Source organism: Carya illinoinensis, chromosome 8, assembly GCF_018687715.1.
Source record: "Carya illinoinensis cultivar Pawnee chromosome 8, C.illinoinensisPawnee_v1, whole genome shotgun sequence".
NCBI classification, from domain to species: Eukaryota; Viridiplantae; Streptophyta; class Magnoliopsida; order Fagales; family Juglandaceae; genus Carya; species Carya illinoinensis.
This window is the reverse complement of record NC_056759.1, coordinates 14,931,267-14,947,972: the sequence shown is the minus strand read 5'-3', so window position 1 is coordinate 14,947,972 and position 16,706 is coordinate 14,931,267. Positions and strand designations below refer to the sequence as shown.

Genomic DNA, 16,706 nt, shown 5'->3' with positions numbered 1-16,706 from the left:
TGTTTTAGAATTACAGAGTTGAAGGACCAATTTATAATAAGAGTTGACTTCTTAATTTTACAGACTTGGGGTGTTAGCTCGATCCACTCTGGAGAGTGATTAGTTTGCAACCATTAAAATGGGGTTGATCAGAGTTTAGTTAATAATATGAAATTTTTCTGGGGTACATTTCTTTGAGAATGGAAGGTAATGATATAGCTCATATACTTCTTTGAGGATTGTAGATATTGACTTAGTTCAGAAAATAACTATTGTTAACTCGAGGTTGTGGTAACCGACTTTAGGAAATGATTTTTGTCGGTTCGGAAGATATGGACCCATTGAGGTTTTGGAAGCAATAGCTTAATTGTTGGTATTGAATTCGATTGAAGTTGAGACCTTATGTTCTAGAGACTTTTGGGAATGGATTATTAGTAGGTTTAAGGTCATTTTCTATACAAAGTTTTAAGCGTTAACTATTTGCTTATATTAAGGGTATAAGTTAAGCAGATATAGGAATGATTCATGTTGATTTGCGGATATAAGTCCAGATGATAGAAATAGTAGTAATGGATTACTTGTACGTTGGAATGACTATTGGTTTCGGCTAAGGACGTATGAGATTGACACATGATAGTGGTAAATCGATTGGAGCGTTCAGTCGAAGCGTGTTACTCAATGGAATGTGGGTTGGCAATAATTGTTATAGCTCGAGGTTATAGTGACAAGTTTTAGGATTGATTCATACCGAGTTGAGGATAATAGATGATGCAGGTTTTGGGAAATGAAATTTTGTTTATTTTGAGGATAAGGTACGGATGTTGGAAATGGAAGTGATGGATCACTTATACGTTAGAATGATTATTGATCTTAGCTAAGGGTACATGAGATCCATTTATAGTGGTGGTGAGAGTGTATGGATTTCGGAGAGTACAAATCCTAGTCTCTTTTTGGCTTGAGAGAAGTGGCTTTGGTGAGTACTGAAATGGATTAGATGTGATAGTATTAAATTCAATAGATTTTAACTTCGAGTTCTTAGTGAGTTGATCAGAGTGTACAGTTGAAGTGGGTTACCAATTGGAGTGATAGTTGGCATTTATTGTGGAGACTATCTTAGAGAATTAATTGTGACTTGAGGTCACACAGGAATTTAAATTTTGAGGCTATACTATCTTTTGGAGTTTGAGTGTCCAATTGGGAGAATTATATACATTTTATTTAACTAGAAGAGAGATTGTTGAGTCGCCATGTGTAGTGGTTAATAAAATCTTGAAAGTGGAAGTTTGGGAATCAACGGTGATTAGCCTAAACAGGTACGTAAGGTAATAAGCAATAGAAGTCAGGAGAGTAGTGCCATAGTTTTGATGGATTGGAGGTTTGAATAGCATGGCCTATCTTGAGATTTAATTTTGTATGCAATTGAAGGAAATAGTCGTGCTAATATTAGGGTTATGAGAATAGAAGTAGGTAAGTGAGTTTATAAGAAGGGTTTATTAAGGTTATCGTGAATTTAATCGTGGTTCGTAATGAATTTAGTTATCTCTAAATTAGATGATATTCAGAATTTAGATGATGATCTTGAAAGTGTAAGTTGTTAGGTAGGAGTTATAGGTGCTTTATTAGTTGGTCGGGACGGATTCGAGCCCTATGTTCTTTATCTTAGATGAGATTAACGTATTTTGAGATAATGATACTTGTTTTTAATTTGGAAGGTTGCAATTGATTGATATCGTCTTCTTTATTGATGATCATGGGTGTCGTTGCGGAATTTTGATTTAGTTAAGGTAGCTAGAGATAATTGAGGAAATAGGAGTGATAGTTCATGATTAGGTGTGCTGATTTTGAGTAATTAGTGATGACTTAAAATTTCGAGAATGTGCTTGTAATTAGAGAGTAATATTTTGTTTGGGCAAATTATGTTTATAGATGGTTTATTTTGGAAGTGACTATTAGGTTACCAAGATATAATATACAATGAAAGTTTTGATGATATAGCATGAAGGTTGATTGAGGTTAATACAATTCATTCTAAGAAGTAATAATTTTTAGAATTTTCTTGGGTGTGGTTTTGAAGTTCTTGACGATATGGTGATTCCGGTTTACGTGGCTACTTTAAGAGTTCTAGACGTGATGCATTTCTGGGAGATTAGTGCGAATATGATGGAGTTGCTTATAGGAGTATTTTTAGGAAGTGCATTCTTCATACTTGTGTGGAAATGGTTTATGGTATGATTTTCTCAAGTATAATCAGAGTTGTTTATGGTATCTTTTTGGCGCTGGTAGTTGATCTTGCAAATTTCGAGGACGAAATTTGTTTTTAAGGAGGGGAGGATGTGATGACCCGCTTTTGAGTGTATTTTCACTGAAGGGTTGTTTTTAATTTAATTAATATATTGGTTTATTTATTTTAAATTATTGTGTTTTAAATTAGTTTTTTTTTAATTTATTGGATGTTGTGTTTAATTTATTTAGTTTTACGATTTTAATCTAGTTTTCGGCGGATCTGTTTTGGTTTCCGGAGTGAGGACTGGACCTCATTTATTTCCTACATCTTTTCTTTTCTCTTTTCCCTTTTCTCTTTTTCTCTTTTCTCTCTTTTTCTTTTTCTTTCTTTTTTTCCTCCCTTTTTCTTTCCGTGCGTCGACCCCTCCCCGTGCGTTTTTCTCTCATTTATCCATCCCGTCGCTGCCCCTTTGACCGGCCGGTTCTCCGCCGTCCGGCCACCGTTTGATGCACCGTCACCACCATTCTCTTCCCCTTCCACCATAGATCATCCCCACCAATTTTCAGAGCCATCGGACCAGCCGTTTGCTTTCGAGAGCCGCCGGAAGTGGCTGCACCTGCTCTGTTTTTGCCCCTGTCGCCGGAACTGTTTTCTGCCCAGACCGCCGCCGTCCGGCCACCATTTGGCTCACCGCCGGTCTCGTTCGAACCCCCTCCCTCCGGCGCACCTTCCCACCAAATATCTCCCCCATCCGGCCGGCCGTTTGGCCGGAAGAGCCATTTCTTTCCCCACGGATTTTACTTCGATCCGCCGCCGTCTCTCCACCTCCGGCCACCATTTCTTCACCACTTCATCACCGACTCCTTGCCGTCCTAACCCACCTATTTCCGGCCTCCAACGACCACCGGAACAGCTCCTACGAGCTTGCTTTCCGATTTGAGTTTTCCGGCCTATTTCCGACGTTTTCGCCTCCACCCACGGCCAACCACCACTTCCAAAAGCTTCACAATCATCCCTAGACCATTCCCTATCAATCCTAAGCCCTGGTTTGTCCCCGTTCAAAAATGGGTAATTTATTACCCACGGACACAGTGTAAATTACACTGTTACGTTGCTTTTCCTCCGCCGTTTGCAACGCCGCGAGCTTTCTAAAAATACCATATAGCGCTGTAAGTATTTTTCAAACCCTATTTTCAGATTTTAATATATATTGCTCTTTCATTTATTTATCTGTTGTTGGTTGTTGATTCCGGACTGAGTCCGAGGAGTTTCGGGGGTCGGATGGATTGAGGACGGAGTGTTTGTTTGGTTGGTTGTGTTGGTTGTTTTGGGTTGTGCCGTGTGGCGTGCGTTGCATATTGGATATTTATGCATTTTAATTTCGTACATGTGCTTTTTTATTTTATTTGAGTGTTTCATGTTTATCGGCGTTTTTGGTCTTTGGTTGCATGTGTCTCACGAGCCCAAGCCGGGATGGGTTATTATCACGGTGGAGCTCCTCTGGTCACTCGGGAGCGGATAATACTGAGTGACATCCCCTGGGTTGTCGCAGAGCGACGACCGGATCGCACGATAGGGTGACGATGTCGTGTCGACTCCGTGGTCCTTCTAGTGGCGGGGACTAGAGGATGGCCCAGATGGTTCGCGCTTGTGTCGTGAGTCTGGGCATCACTCGTTTAGGTGCCACATGCGCAGTCGTTACCTGCGGTGTGGTACAGAGCCATGTATACGGATGATCCCTAGGGGAGATCATAGTGTATGCGTAAATCGGAACTCCTCTGGTCACTCGGGAGTGGTTAATACTGAGTGACGTCCCCTGAGTTGTCGAGAGCGATGACGGGAGCGGGGCTAGGGGATGCTTGGCTACGAACGCGCCGGGCGCGGAACCGGGCATCGCCCTACTCACCGTCTCCGTGGCCTTTCGCTGGCGAGGGCTAGAGGATGGCCCAGATGGTTCGCGCGTGTGACGTGAGTCTGGGCATCACTTGTTTAGGTGTCGCACGCGTAGCCGTTCTCTACGGTGTGGCACTAAGCCAGGGTGTGCGGATGATCCCTAGGGGAGATCATGGTGCATATAGTGTGGGTGTGGTATGGTTTTCGCTTATGATCCATTTTCTGGGAAAATGGTGGTTTGGGCCATTATCGGGGATAATGGCGAGGTTTGACTTCTTGGATGTTTTGAGGGCCATATGGGTTTTTGGCGTGCGTGGAAAATGTGGTTTTGCGGGGCATGTGTTTTGGTTGTTCTTGCATGCATGTTGTTTGAGTCATATGTGTTTTTATCTGGTATTGTTTGGGTTATACTTACCTGCGGAACCATTTTTGGTTCCGTAGCTTTTGGTGCAGAGTTCGAGGACGAGGAGGAGGAGGCTGAGCCCGAGGATGCGGCTCCGTCGGGTTGCTGATGTTATGCTTTCTTTTATGGTTTTAAAACTGTATTTGTGTTTTGTAATATTTTATTTAAGTATGTTTTAAACAGCTTGTATTATGTTAAGAAAAATTCTGGTACTTAGTTATGACTTTCGTTATCCGCTGCGTGTTTCTTGTGCACATTTGTTGCCTTTGCACACACTTGGCACCCGTCGATGGGATGGTGACCCGGGTTGTCACCATCCGGACGTCTCGATTTTCCCGTGTTCGGGCGTGGGGATTTGGGGGCGTCACAGTAGTTGTACTAGTGGGTACTCCCGACTGTTAAAGCTGGGCGGCACACTAGCATCACCCTAAAAAATATTATAAACTTAAAATATTGTTAGTATATAATTTTATAATATTATTTTTGTTTGAAAATTTGAAAAAATTGGAATTGTTTTTTATTTTTTATTTGAAAGTTTAGGAAAGTTATAATGATTAGTTTGAAAAAATTGTAATGATTACTTTGAAAATTTTGTATTTGAATTATGTTTGAGAATAAAATGAGATCAGATGAAATGAGATCAGATAAAAGTTTTGTATCTCATCTAAGGCCCCAAACCTGCCATTATACTCATAAACAAGTCGGCTGACATAGGGTTCTTAATCCAAAATTAGTAGATTCAACAGGATTTGTGTAGACGGGATTTATTACAAATAGTTTTAGGTCTTGTGTGGATAAAAAACACTCTCAACTCATTTTATTTCATATTAATTATCTAATTATTACAACTTTTACAAACCTACAAATAAAATATAATAAATAATTTATTTTTTTTTTAAATTTTTAAATAAACATAATAATAAAAAATTATATTCTAATAATATTTTATTCAATTTATAACTTTTATTTTAACTTATTGGTGAATGGAGTTTCTTAAAAGTTGTGATGGAGAGAATGAGGTTTCATGAGAAGTGGATTAAGTTGGTTATGGGGTATGTTAAATCTGTCTCTTTTTCCATATTGGTGAATGGTGAACCAAAAGGCCCTTTGTTTCCAACTTGAGGGATTAGGCAAAGAGATCCATTATCTCCTTGTTCCTTTTATGTACTCAGGGGTTAATCACTCTCCTGCAGCAGGTTGAAACATCAAAACAGATTGAAGGCTTGAACCTGGTGCTCCCAAGTTGAACCATATTATGTTTGCAAATGACTGTTTGTTGTTTTGCAGGGCAAATGTACAGACTTGTTTGAATATACAACATCTACTTGGCATTTATGAAAGGACATCTGGTCAGAAGGTCAATACAGAAAAGACCTCACTGATTTTTAGCAAGAATGTGAATCCAAGTAACTAGCAAGAGATTATGGACTTATGGAGAGCTCAACAATTTCAAATAATATGACAAATACCTTGGCCTACCACCTATAGTTGGAAGAGGGAAGAAGCAAGCTTTCTCAAAACTTAAACATAAGGTTTGGCATAAACTGAAAGGGTGGAAAGAGAAGTTATTATCCCAGGGAGGCAAGGAAGTGTTGCTAAAGGCTGTTGTAATGGCCATCCCTACTTATACCATGAGCTGTTTCAAGTTACCAGTTACTCTTTGTAGTGAGTTAGAACAATTAATGGCAAATTTTTGGTGGGATTAGAAGCAGGAGGAACAGAAAATTAGATAGGTAGGATGGAAGAGAATGTGTAAGACAAAGGTGTTAGGAGGGCTGGGTTTTAAAGACCTGAAAATCTTTAACCAAGCTCTTCTTGCAAAACAAGCTTGGAGGATCATGATAGATGAGAATATACTTCTGCATAAGTTGTATAAAGCAAGATATTTCCCTTCCTCTAATTTTAATAACTCAAGGCTTGGATCTGCCCCTTCATATATTTGGAGGGGTATATGGGAATCAAAAGATGACATGTTGAGGGGTTGCAGATGGAGAGTTGGGGATGGTAAGTCAATAAAGGTTTGGACAGATCATTTGATACTTGGATATAGAGTGTTGCAACATTCGATACAAGAAAATATTGATGAAAAACTTATGGTTGAAGACCTTATTGATGAGAACACAAGATGGTGGAATATAGAAAAGGTGAGAAGGCTGTTACCACCTGCTGCAGCAGAATCTGTGTTGAAAATTTTGATCAGTAATAAGGTAAGGTCTGATTGTATTATATGGGATCATGAGAAGAATGGGGTGTTTAGTACAAAGAGTGCATATGACTAATTTCAGAAGTTAGACAAATAAGAGGGGGAGTGTTCAAATGCTGATAATTATAGTAAGTTCTGGACAAAGTTATGGAAGCTGAAACTACCTAACAAAATAAAGATCTTTGCTTGGAGAGCTTGCAAGAATGGACTCTCAACCCGTGCCAATCTTAAGGCGAGGTTTATTATTAATGAAGCTCAGTGTGTGTGGTGTAATAATGAGAAAGATGTGGGGCATGCATTATGTTATTATCCAATGGTAATTCAATAATGGCATAAGCACTTTTAGAGTTTATTGAATACTGATGTGCAGAAGGATGTCATACAGATTGCAATGGAGGTCATGGAAAAGGGAAAACTTGGTGATCTTGAAAATTTTTTCCTTATAGCATGGAGCATGTGGTATAGGAGAAACCAGCAGATTTTTGAACATAAAACTACAACCTGATATGGCTATTGATAAAGCTTTATTTATTGCAGCAGAATATAAAGAGGTCAGAGATGTGAGGCATCTGAGGAAGACACAATACTCTTGTTGGCAGCCTCCATCTTCAGGTAATTTGAAGCTCAATGTGGATGGAGCAATTTTTGAAGATCAGGATAGAGCTGATGTAGGAATGTTGTTGAGGAATGATAGAGGAGTGGTCTTGTTTTCAGCAAGCAAAAAGGAAAATGGGGTGACTGATCCCATGGAGGTGGAGTTGTTAGCAATACTGAGAGGTCTACAACTATGTATTCTAATGGGCATTCCAGACTTGGTTATTGAAAGTGACTCTTTAATGCTGGTAGAGGAATTAAACAATAGTTCGGAGTCAAGGTCAGCTTGGGGCAACTTAGTTCATGAAGTGAAAGAGTTGATAAAGAGAATACCAAGATATTCAGTTCAACATAAGGGGCGCATGGCAAATGAGGCAGCTTACAACTTAGCAAGATATGCTAAGCATCTAGAAGATTTGATAGTTTGGTGGGATTCTTTTTCTGAATGTATCTCTAAAATTATTTGATCTGAATCTATGATATAATTTGTTGCTGTTTTATGAAGAAAGTGCTATGTTTGCTAAAAAAAAAAAAAAGAAAAGAAAAGAAAAGAAACCAAGTTTTAGGAGGTCTTAATAAATTCATGAAAATTTATATACCGATTTTAGATTTAAAAAAAAGAAAAAAAGAAGCTAAAGGTTGTCGTGTATGCGTTAGCAAATGGGTTGGATCGTAAAACTGGATTAGTCGCTTCGCAACCCAATCCTTTCGAAAGCTGATCGAATATACCGTAGTGTGAGAACCGAGAGCAGAGAGAGAGAGAGAGAGAGAGAGAGACAGAGATGACGACGATACGCAGATTTTGCTGCAACGACCTTCTCCGCTTCGCTTCTGTCAACCTAGACCACCTAACCGAAACCGTAAGCACTTTTTGTAGTTCTAGTCTTTGGCTGATTCTTTAAATCTTTCTGCAATTTGGTGGAGTTTAATTATGGGTCCGAATGTTACAGTTCAACATGTCCTTCTACATGACCTATTTAGCAAGATGGCCCGACTATTTCCATGTCGCCGAAGGCCCTGGGAATCGAATCATGGGTTACAGTGAGCTCTTCCTTCTTCCCTTTCCCATTTACCTTTTCCTTTTTCTTTATGCCTTTCTGATCTCTTCTTTCTTTATTAATTTCTGTTTCTGGAGATATCTTCTGGCTTTTGTTCTTATCTCGCTTATATTGCTATTGCTCGAACAGAAATTATGTTCTTCTAAAAGCTGAAAGTTTTCTTTAGCATAGCAAGATGGTGGCAGCTTCAACAATTCTCCAAATTTATTGCGAATATGAGTTCTTTGATGGGAATCTTGTAAAAAGAATACACTGTTTGCATAATTTTTCGATGCTTAAACTGGTCTTCCTTCTCTACTAGGTTATGAGCACACAGTGTTTAGATTACAGTATATTAGAACAGGGCTGGCGCGATACAAATTGTGGCTAAGCCAAAAATGTAAGAGGAAGTCTTCTAGATTTTACGTTATAACACAATAATTTTTTTTTTTTTTTGATAAATCGTTATAACACAATAAATTATCAAATAAACATAAAATTTTTAAAAAATTGTGGAAAACGTAGCTTTCTAAGATGCAGTACTAATTAGTTTTTGTATTCAATGATCTAATTTCTGCCACTAGATCATTTCAACTGATAATATGGCCAATGTTTTAATCTCTATGTTTCTTGAACAGAATTGATTGTGTATATGGTTGTATTATTTTTAGTCTTGAAAAACTTCTTTCATCAGTGGAAACTGGTACGGGTTAACTGATATTTTCAGCGATATCCTATAAGCAGTGTATGTGTTTGAAAATAATCTTGTTTTTTTAAATACTAATTATTTTTAAATTATGTTTGCAAAAGTACTCGTTTGACTGTATCTTTAAGTTTTCTTGAACTTGTTTAGGTAAATTCTAATAGAATATGGTTCGGACCTTGTTACTCCTTAACTCTAAGCCCTAAGAACTTTTCTAACTCTTTTTTATAGCCCATAAAAATGGAAGTTTGATTAATTAATTAAAAAAGCAGGACTTACAAAATTAGCAAATTCCTAAACTACCCTTATTAAGATTGTTAGGTGTTACATTTTCACAGTAAACTTGTAACTTATCAAAAACAAGAACACAAATTCAAACTTATAATTTCATTGCATGCATAAACTCTCAGTTGTAACAATGTTGAAACTTAGAAAGATACTTTTCCAGATGAGGCTTTTGAAGAGGAATGTGGTATTATGTGTGGCAATCTTACACCTATTAAAGTATTAACTAGTGTTTTTTTTTCTAAAAACTTTATTAGTAGTGAAGTAAATAGCAGTATTTATCTTCCTAGGGGCCTTTATCTTGGGGGTGGGGCCCTGTTTAGGCAGCTGCCTCCCTCTTGGGCCGCTCCGGTATTAGACTATGCAGGGAGATCAATAGTCTGCTAGTTGCTTCTGTTCACTCTGGAAGGTTTTTCTAAATTCATTTGCAATCTTATTAGACTTTAACATCAAGCATGCCCAAATTGATTTCATATATATTGATGTTTGGCCTATGCTGCAGTTATGGGAAAGGTTGAAGGGCAGGGGGAGTCTTGGCATGGTCATGTAACTGCAGTAACTGTTGCTCCGGAATACCGAAGACAGCAATTAGCCAAGAAACTCATGAACTTGCTGGAAGAGATCAGTGACAAGATGTAAGAGAAAACTCATTGAATAAGATCCAAACTGTCTTTGCTGTAGCATTCTCGTTTCAACAACGAAGTTTGTTTAGATTTCTCTATATTTCCATATTTTGGCAGATTTCAATTTCATTTTCTATTTTTTCATGATCGTGAAACATTTGATATTAGAATTTTGTAGTATGATTCAATCTTATTGGAATGAACACTAATTGCCACTTTAAAGATTGTATTTCTTTTCTATGTGATCTGCTTTACTCAGATAACCCCTTCAATGTGGCAATAACAACTTTCTGTCTATGTTAATATTGTTGCATTAACCAACATCATCCTATGAATTATGTATTATGGCTGCACTAACGAATATTATCTCGTGTTTTACATTGTGAAGCCACAATCACCACTTGCAGCTTAATTTACTAGGTTTTATATGCTTACTTGTATGTATCGGGTGTATTCATGCTTGTGTTGTATACCTCTTCCAGCATTTATTTGGAGGTTTGAGCAGTGCATTTACCAAAATATTGATAATAAAAAAAGTTGATATTCTGGGAGATGTATAATTTTTGTTTGTATCAAAATCTTTTAACCAGGATCATAAAATTTCTTTCTGGAAAAGCTTTTGCGGTTAGTGTGACGGATTGAGTTCGATTTAATGTTTGTGAATTCCTTGCGAAGATGTTAAGTCTTATAGATTATAATTAAGTCTTGTAGGAATGGTCGTTGGGGCTATATTGGTTTTGTTATTGCCATATGCAGCAATTTCAGCATCAAGTGTCTGGAAATAAAGTCTTGACTAATTCAAGGGGTGCATAGGTCCTCCGCAAGGAGTTTCTTGCAAGTGCATCTCGGGTGATTTAGGGATCAATTCTCATAGTCCGATTGCCCTGCAAATTCTTTGCACCCAAGAGGGTTCAAACCTTAGACCTAAAGGGAGCATACCACCAAGATTAAGGCCCTTACCACTTGAACCCACCCTTCGGGGTTGCAAACTTATATTTAAACATTAAGGGTCCAATGGAATCTCAGCCAGCATTTACCTTGTATAAAGTCTTAGTTTGATTGCAAAGGGAAGTGATGAAATTTTTAAGTGTTACTACAGTCATGCATAGGTGTGGTTATTGTATATGTCCCATTTACTTGGCTTTGCCTATTTTTAATAAAATTCCTATTTGCTGATAAATAAAAAAAGGGAAAAGCAATTTCAAGTTTTACTCTGTAGCGAGTAGCTGTTTTCATGTGCTATTGTGAATTATATGGAGGACCATGTGAGTTTTGTTTTCCCTGGTTTTGGCTTGACATGAACCACTAAAGCAGCCAGTACGGAAATTACATTAATATCTAATTTCATGGTGAACAGTGCAGACGTTTTTAATTTAAGGGGACTAATTTAAGTTTCTATTTTTGATCAATCTGGGATGCGCAGAACATGTATAACTTGTATAGTCATGGAGAGCTCTGATATCCATACAACACGTTTCCAATGTCACTAATATTCCTTAGAAAAAGGTCCTTCTTCCCCTTTTTCCCAGGCTAGATCAAAAGTGTGGGTGGGGGTTTCTTAGCAGAACTGCCAATTTGTGATCAGCACATGTTTAGGGCGATTTTTTTTTAAAATCCATTTGAGGCTTGAGATCTGTCTTCTGTGCTTGTACATTCCCCTTGCGACTAGAGTTTTTCATTTCTTGCTGACTGATGTCTTGACATAGAACTTGGTCCTGTATAATTATGCAACACTTTATTATTAAATTGGTACAGTTTTTCATTTTACGCAACTGTATAATTTGGTCTTGTGTATTCTATTATTAAATTGAACTGTTTAAATCAGGATCACCTATGCAGCACTCCGTTGAATATATTTAGAAGCTCTTTTCTTCTTGTATTTTTGCTCATTTATTCACTTATATGGTGAGTAATTTTGAAGCTTTGATCGGAAGAGTTGCTACTTCAGTTTGGGGACTCAGCCCTGTCTTTTTAGTTTTTACATACTCATAGGAACTTTCTTCTGGCAGTGACAAGGCTTACTTTGTGGATCTTTTTGTTAGAGCATCAAACACACCAGCAATAAAGATGTATGAAAAGGTGATATTTCTTGTACTTCTTTGGGGTTTACCTCATCAATCTGATGTGGGTGCATTACATGGCTTTGGGGTTTAATCAGGTAAAAAACACATTGTGTTTCCAGTCTTTGGGGTTTATCATCATAAAAAATTATTATCAGAGTTGCAAAATACAGGAATATTGTTCTATATATCTAGCTTTTTACAGGTATTATTAGGCCACTTCTTTTTTAATGATTAATTGAAATTTCCCCTTTGTGTCAACTATACAAAGTTTTGACCTCTCAATTTTGTGAGTTCCAATTCTTTTACTTGCAAGAAAACTTCTTAAAACTTTTTGACTCAATTTTAACCGAAGACATATCTGTCTTTCAATTGTTTAGAACTTCAACCATGCTAGGGTAAATTTTGCATGTTGAGGATGTATCTGTAACACCCCAATGGAAGGCCCAAACCACATGGTGTATACTCTAAAAGAACTAGTCGATGATACAATTGGAGCCCCATTGAAACCTTAAAGAGCAAGAACTTCTCATTTTCAAGCAATGTGGGATCTCATACACCACCTACCATTATCCTTATCATATGGGGTATCATAATCTCCCCCTCTTAAATTCCCAACGTCTTCGTCGGGCCAGTCCATTGTAGATAGTATGGCTCAAGTCTCATATTTTTTGTTGGGATAGGCTTTGATACTATTTGTAATGCCTCAATGGAAGACCCATACCGCGTGACCTATTCTCCAAAAGGACTAGTCAATGATACAATTGAAGCTTTATTGGAAACTTATAAAAAGCAAGAACTTCTTCTTTCCAAGCAATGTGAGATCTAATACACCACCTACCCTTATCTTTATCATACAGGGTATCATAGTATCTCATTCCTTTTCATTTTTAGGAAATTATTATGTTCATACAATGTTAACTAGAATTAAATTCTCTTCTCGGGCAAAATAAAAGAGAATTATACAAGGGTGTGGGGGCCCTAACAAACACCTCAAAATAATATATATAGTGCAAGAAACTAAAATAACAAATTAGTAAATGGATCAAATAAATTGTCCAGTCCCATAGTCTTCACTAAGGCAATTGTTGGATAAATCCATTGATTGGGTTGCTTTAAGATGCCTTTTGCAATAGAATGTTCATTGAGTCTAACTGTAATGACCCAAGGAAGGTCCAAGCAACATTTGTGTTTATACTCCAAAAGAACTAGTCAAGGGTACAATTAGAACCCCATTGAATCATTATAAAAGGCTTGAACATTTCCCTCCTAACCAATGTGAAATACTTGTTCACCACCTTTCTATAGAATCACATGATCCAAGGTTTACAGTCTCTCACTCATTAAATCCGCAAGCCGAGTCCATCATAGGTGGCACAGTCAAGTCTCACACTTCTGATTGGGATTACCCTTGATATCATTTGTAATGACCCATGAAGGCTCAAGCCACATTTGGGCCATCTCCAAAAGAATTAGTCAAGGTTACAATTGAAGCCCCATGGGATCATTATAAAGAGCTTGAACTTCTCCCTCCTAAGCAATTTGAGATCTCATTAACTACCTTTCTATACACAATCAACTAATCCAGGATATTACACTAATTGCTAAGGGTGGTGGTTGAATATCTTCAATCCCATGTCCTTTGCATTCTTAGAGAGGGGGGTGGGTGGATAAAACCGCCTCATGGCAAAAGAGTACATACTCTTGGAAAGTGAGAAGAGAGCCTGGTCGTAGTGATGGATCAAGTTCCCAAAAATTTACACAAAAAAACCAAGAAAGTACATAAATCATATATGCTATGTGGATGGAGCTGGTAAAGGTTGAGAAAGCAAGTTGGTGTTTTAGTGGAGACAGGTTGGCATCATGTGGTGGCCACGGATGCCAACATTGATGGTGTGGGGAGGGATGGTGTTAGTTGGATTTGGAAGCTCATAGTGTGGGGAATAAGGGTGGTTGGTGCGTGGGTGTAGTGAGGACAAGGGAGAAGCAGATTTGAGAAAGAAAAAAAAGCACCCTACAGGAGTGAGAGAAAAAAACCCCAAGGGGTTGGCTCAAATGGTAAAGACCTTGGGCTTGCAGGTCGAAGGTTCAAATCCCCTTGGGTGCAAACAATCTTTAGGGGCCATCGGACTGCATGATTTTTCCTTTAAATTACCCTAGGTGCACTTGTGGGAAACTCCTTGCCGAGGGCCTGTGCACCACCGGGACTAGTCGTGATGCTGTTCTTGGACACCCAGTGCCAAATAAAAAAAAAAAAAAAAAAAAAAAGAAAAATGTAAAAAATGCAGGAAAAAAAATTGAAGGGTCAGAATCTTGGCTGGTGGTGGTTGCTCCTCCCTCTGATGGTGATTGCTGGAGCCTGGAGGACAGCTGGTGGTTCTTTTTCCCAATCTTGAGAGCTTCTGTCTCTCCGGGGACACTTGTATTTGCTTTATTGTTGGAAATGAATTGATTACATTAATAGAACATAGATTTACCATAGATTTTTCTCAGATATTTAGTTCTAAACAAGGTAGCCTGTCTCTAGCTTTGAAGTTGTTTCTTGAATAGCATCAAATTACATTTTTTGGAAAACCAAAATGATTAAACCACATAATTTTGGGCAAGTTTCAATCTTTACAATGGCTTTCTGAAGACCATGGGCATATGGACTAGATGCACTTTGAGAATCCCAACAAAAAACTGCATATTTCATTCTTCGGTAACCACCATATGGCAGTCTATTCTAATGCTTTTCGAATCTTCACAGCTATACATGCAAGGAGAACTGCTTGTAATTGTTATGCTTTCATTTCCTGTATCTGCTTCTAGTTGCGTATAATGTCCCTGCTTGATGGTTATTTTTGCATCCAAACTTGCATAGGAATCTCTTGGGATCACCTCAATATCTTTGCCATTGAGGATGAATTCAGAAAAGGACATTTTCTAAGTGGTTTCCTTTGCAAAAGAACCTCCATGTACATGTATTCACAGATACTGCTTACACACCTGACATCCCTAATATTTTTGGTGCATTTCCATTATGATCTAGTTGGAGAAAATGTTAACAAACAGTTAAAAGTATTTTTCCAGTTATATTTTTAGCCAAAAGGATGATCAATGTGGTGACAATTATAACAATTATATGCCGGATGTCCTATACATCTTGCTATTATTAAAGTTTCTAACCGTCAAATGGACCCAAAAGAAAAGGAAAAAGAAAGGAAGATAACTTCCCTTGAATTTTCCTCCTGACCCCACCCACCCCTTATTTTCTTTTGCTCTGAGGAACTGGATTAGCCTGGATTGATATTGATGGGTCAAGTTAGAATTGGCTTGTCTGGACCCAAATGAATTAACTGGGGTTGATATATTAGTCACTGTCAGTGTCTGTGATGGTGCCTTTCATCAATGTGTCAAGATGATGCTCACTCACCTCAATTTTTCTTTTCCCATTGCCCAGCTTGGTTATGTAATCTATAGGCGGGTGCTACGCTACTATTCAGGCGAGGAAGATGGGTTAGGTGAGTTTCAACATCCAAGTAATTTTACTGTGATTTCTTATTATTGAAACCATCTTTGATCAATTTGTCCTATTTTTCAGATATGAGGAAGGCATTATCTCGGGATGTCGATAAAAAGTCCATCATCCCCCTTAAACGACCTATCACACCAGATGAATTAGAGTATGATTAGACTGGCTTTCTATGGAGTTTCTGCAGATAAATTCCCATAATATTTATCACCATGTGCTTGCGACTTTGGAAGATGTGGAGGTTAGGCATCATAGACGGATTTTAGAATTTCATGTCAAAATGTGATTTCATGAGTGCTGATAAGATTGTCCAATATAATTTTCAAATCTTGTGTGCTATTGGTACCTCTTTCACATACCCGTTTATTACTATTTTACTACCCATACCTCTATTTTTTTATTCTTCTAAATTATGCAAGAAGATCATATTCTCGAATTTTTAATCCAGATTCGAAAAAAAGTTTGGGTAGTAAAATAATAATAAAGAAGGTGTAAGGTTATCATTACCCTTTCTTTTGATACACTGAAGAGACCTTATAAACAGTATAGCTGGTACTTCCACAAGGGTGATACCGTGCTAATGTGCTAATGTCCGAATCTTGCTTTGATGGGAAAGGTGGAAAGGGGTACCAAACTCGAGAGGATGGACTCAAGTAGTTGAGATCTGGAACAAGCAAGAAGTTCAGATTTGGAAAAGCTGATAAAATTAGAACAAGCAAGAAGTTGAGATTTGGAAAAGCTGAGAAAATTAGAACAAGCAAGAAGTTGAAGGAGCACTAAAAATTTTTAAAAGGGAAAAAATTGATTTTTTAATCTGGGAGAAATGTTTAAGGTCCAAATTTTAAGTCTTAGGTACGAGTCGAACAATTTCCAAGTGGCCCTGGACCGTTGGATGGCCCAAGTAGTTTAACTGTTTAAGTACTTTCTAATAGAGGCATTGGAGTGTTCGAATGACGATAAACTGGTGGGCTGAGGAAACTGCTGACCAATAAGAGGTTGCAATCTATCCAAATTTCCACCCTGTTAATGACATAAGCTCATAAAGAAGGTTATGACTCAGTGTGACATCAACCTTATTAGCCAAAATTCCAGTACCTAACCCATCGTCATACCAAAACTTATGCTTCCTTCCTTGACCCTCCGTGCTATGCCAACTTGGATTGAATCTTTTAATAAAGATAAATGACT

General features: G+C 37.9%; 2 protein-coding genes across 2 annotated transcripts; both read left to right on the top strand.

The window, feature by feature from the left end:
• Window positions 1-7,208: 7,208 nt before the first annotated feature.
• Window positions 7,209-7,763, top strand: LOC122274444. Its single transcript, XM_043083480.1, has one exon. It carries the CDS (start codon window positions 7,209-7,211, stop codon window positions 7,761-7,763), a length of 555 nt encoding a protein of 184 aa, XP_042939414.1.
• A 199-nt stretch (window positions 7,764-7,962) lies between these two features.
• LOC122318503 (N-terminal acetyltransferase B complex catalytic subunit NAA20) lies at window positions 7,963-15,857 on the top strand. The gene is made up of 6 exons (XM_043135918.1): window positions 7,963-8,156; window positions 8,247-8,337; window positions 9,824-9,956; window positions 11,954-12,023; window positions 15,447-15,507; window positions 15,588-15,857. Exons 1-6 carry the CDS (start codon window positions 8,079-8,081, stop codon window positions 15,677-15,679), a joined length of 525 nt encoding a protein of 174 aa, XP_042991852.1. The 5' UTR covers window positions 7,963-8,078; the 3' UTR covers window positions 15,680-15,857.
• The last annotated feature ends 849 nt before the right edge of the window (window positions 15,858-16,706 follow it).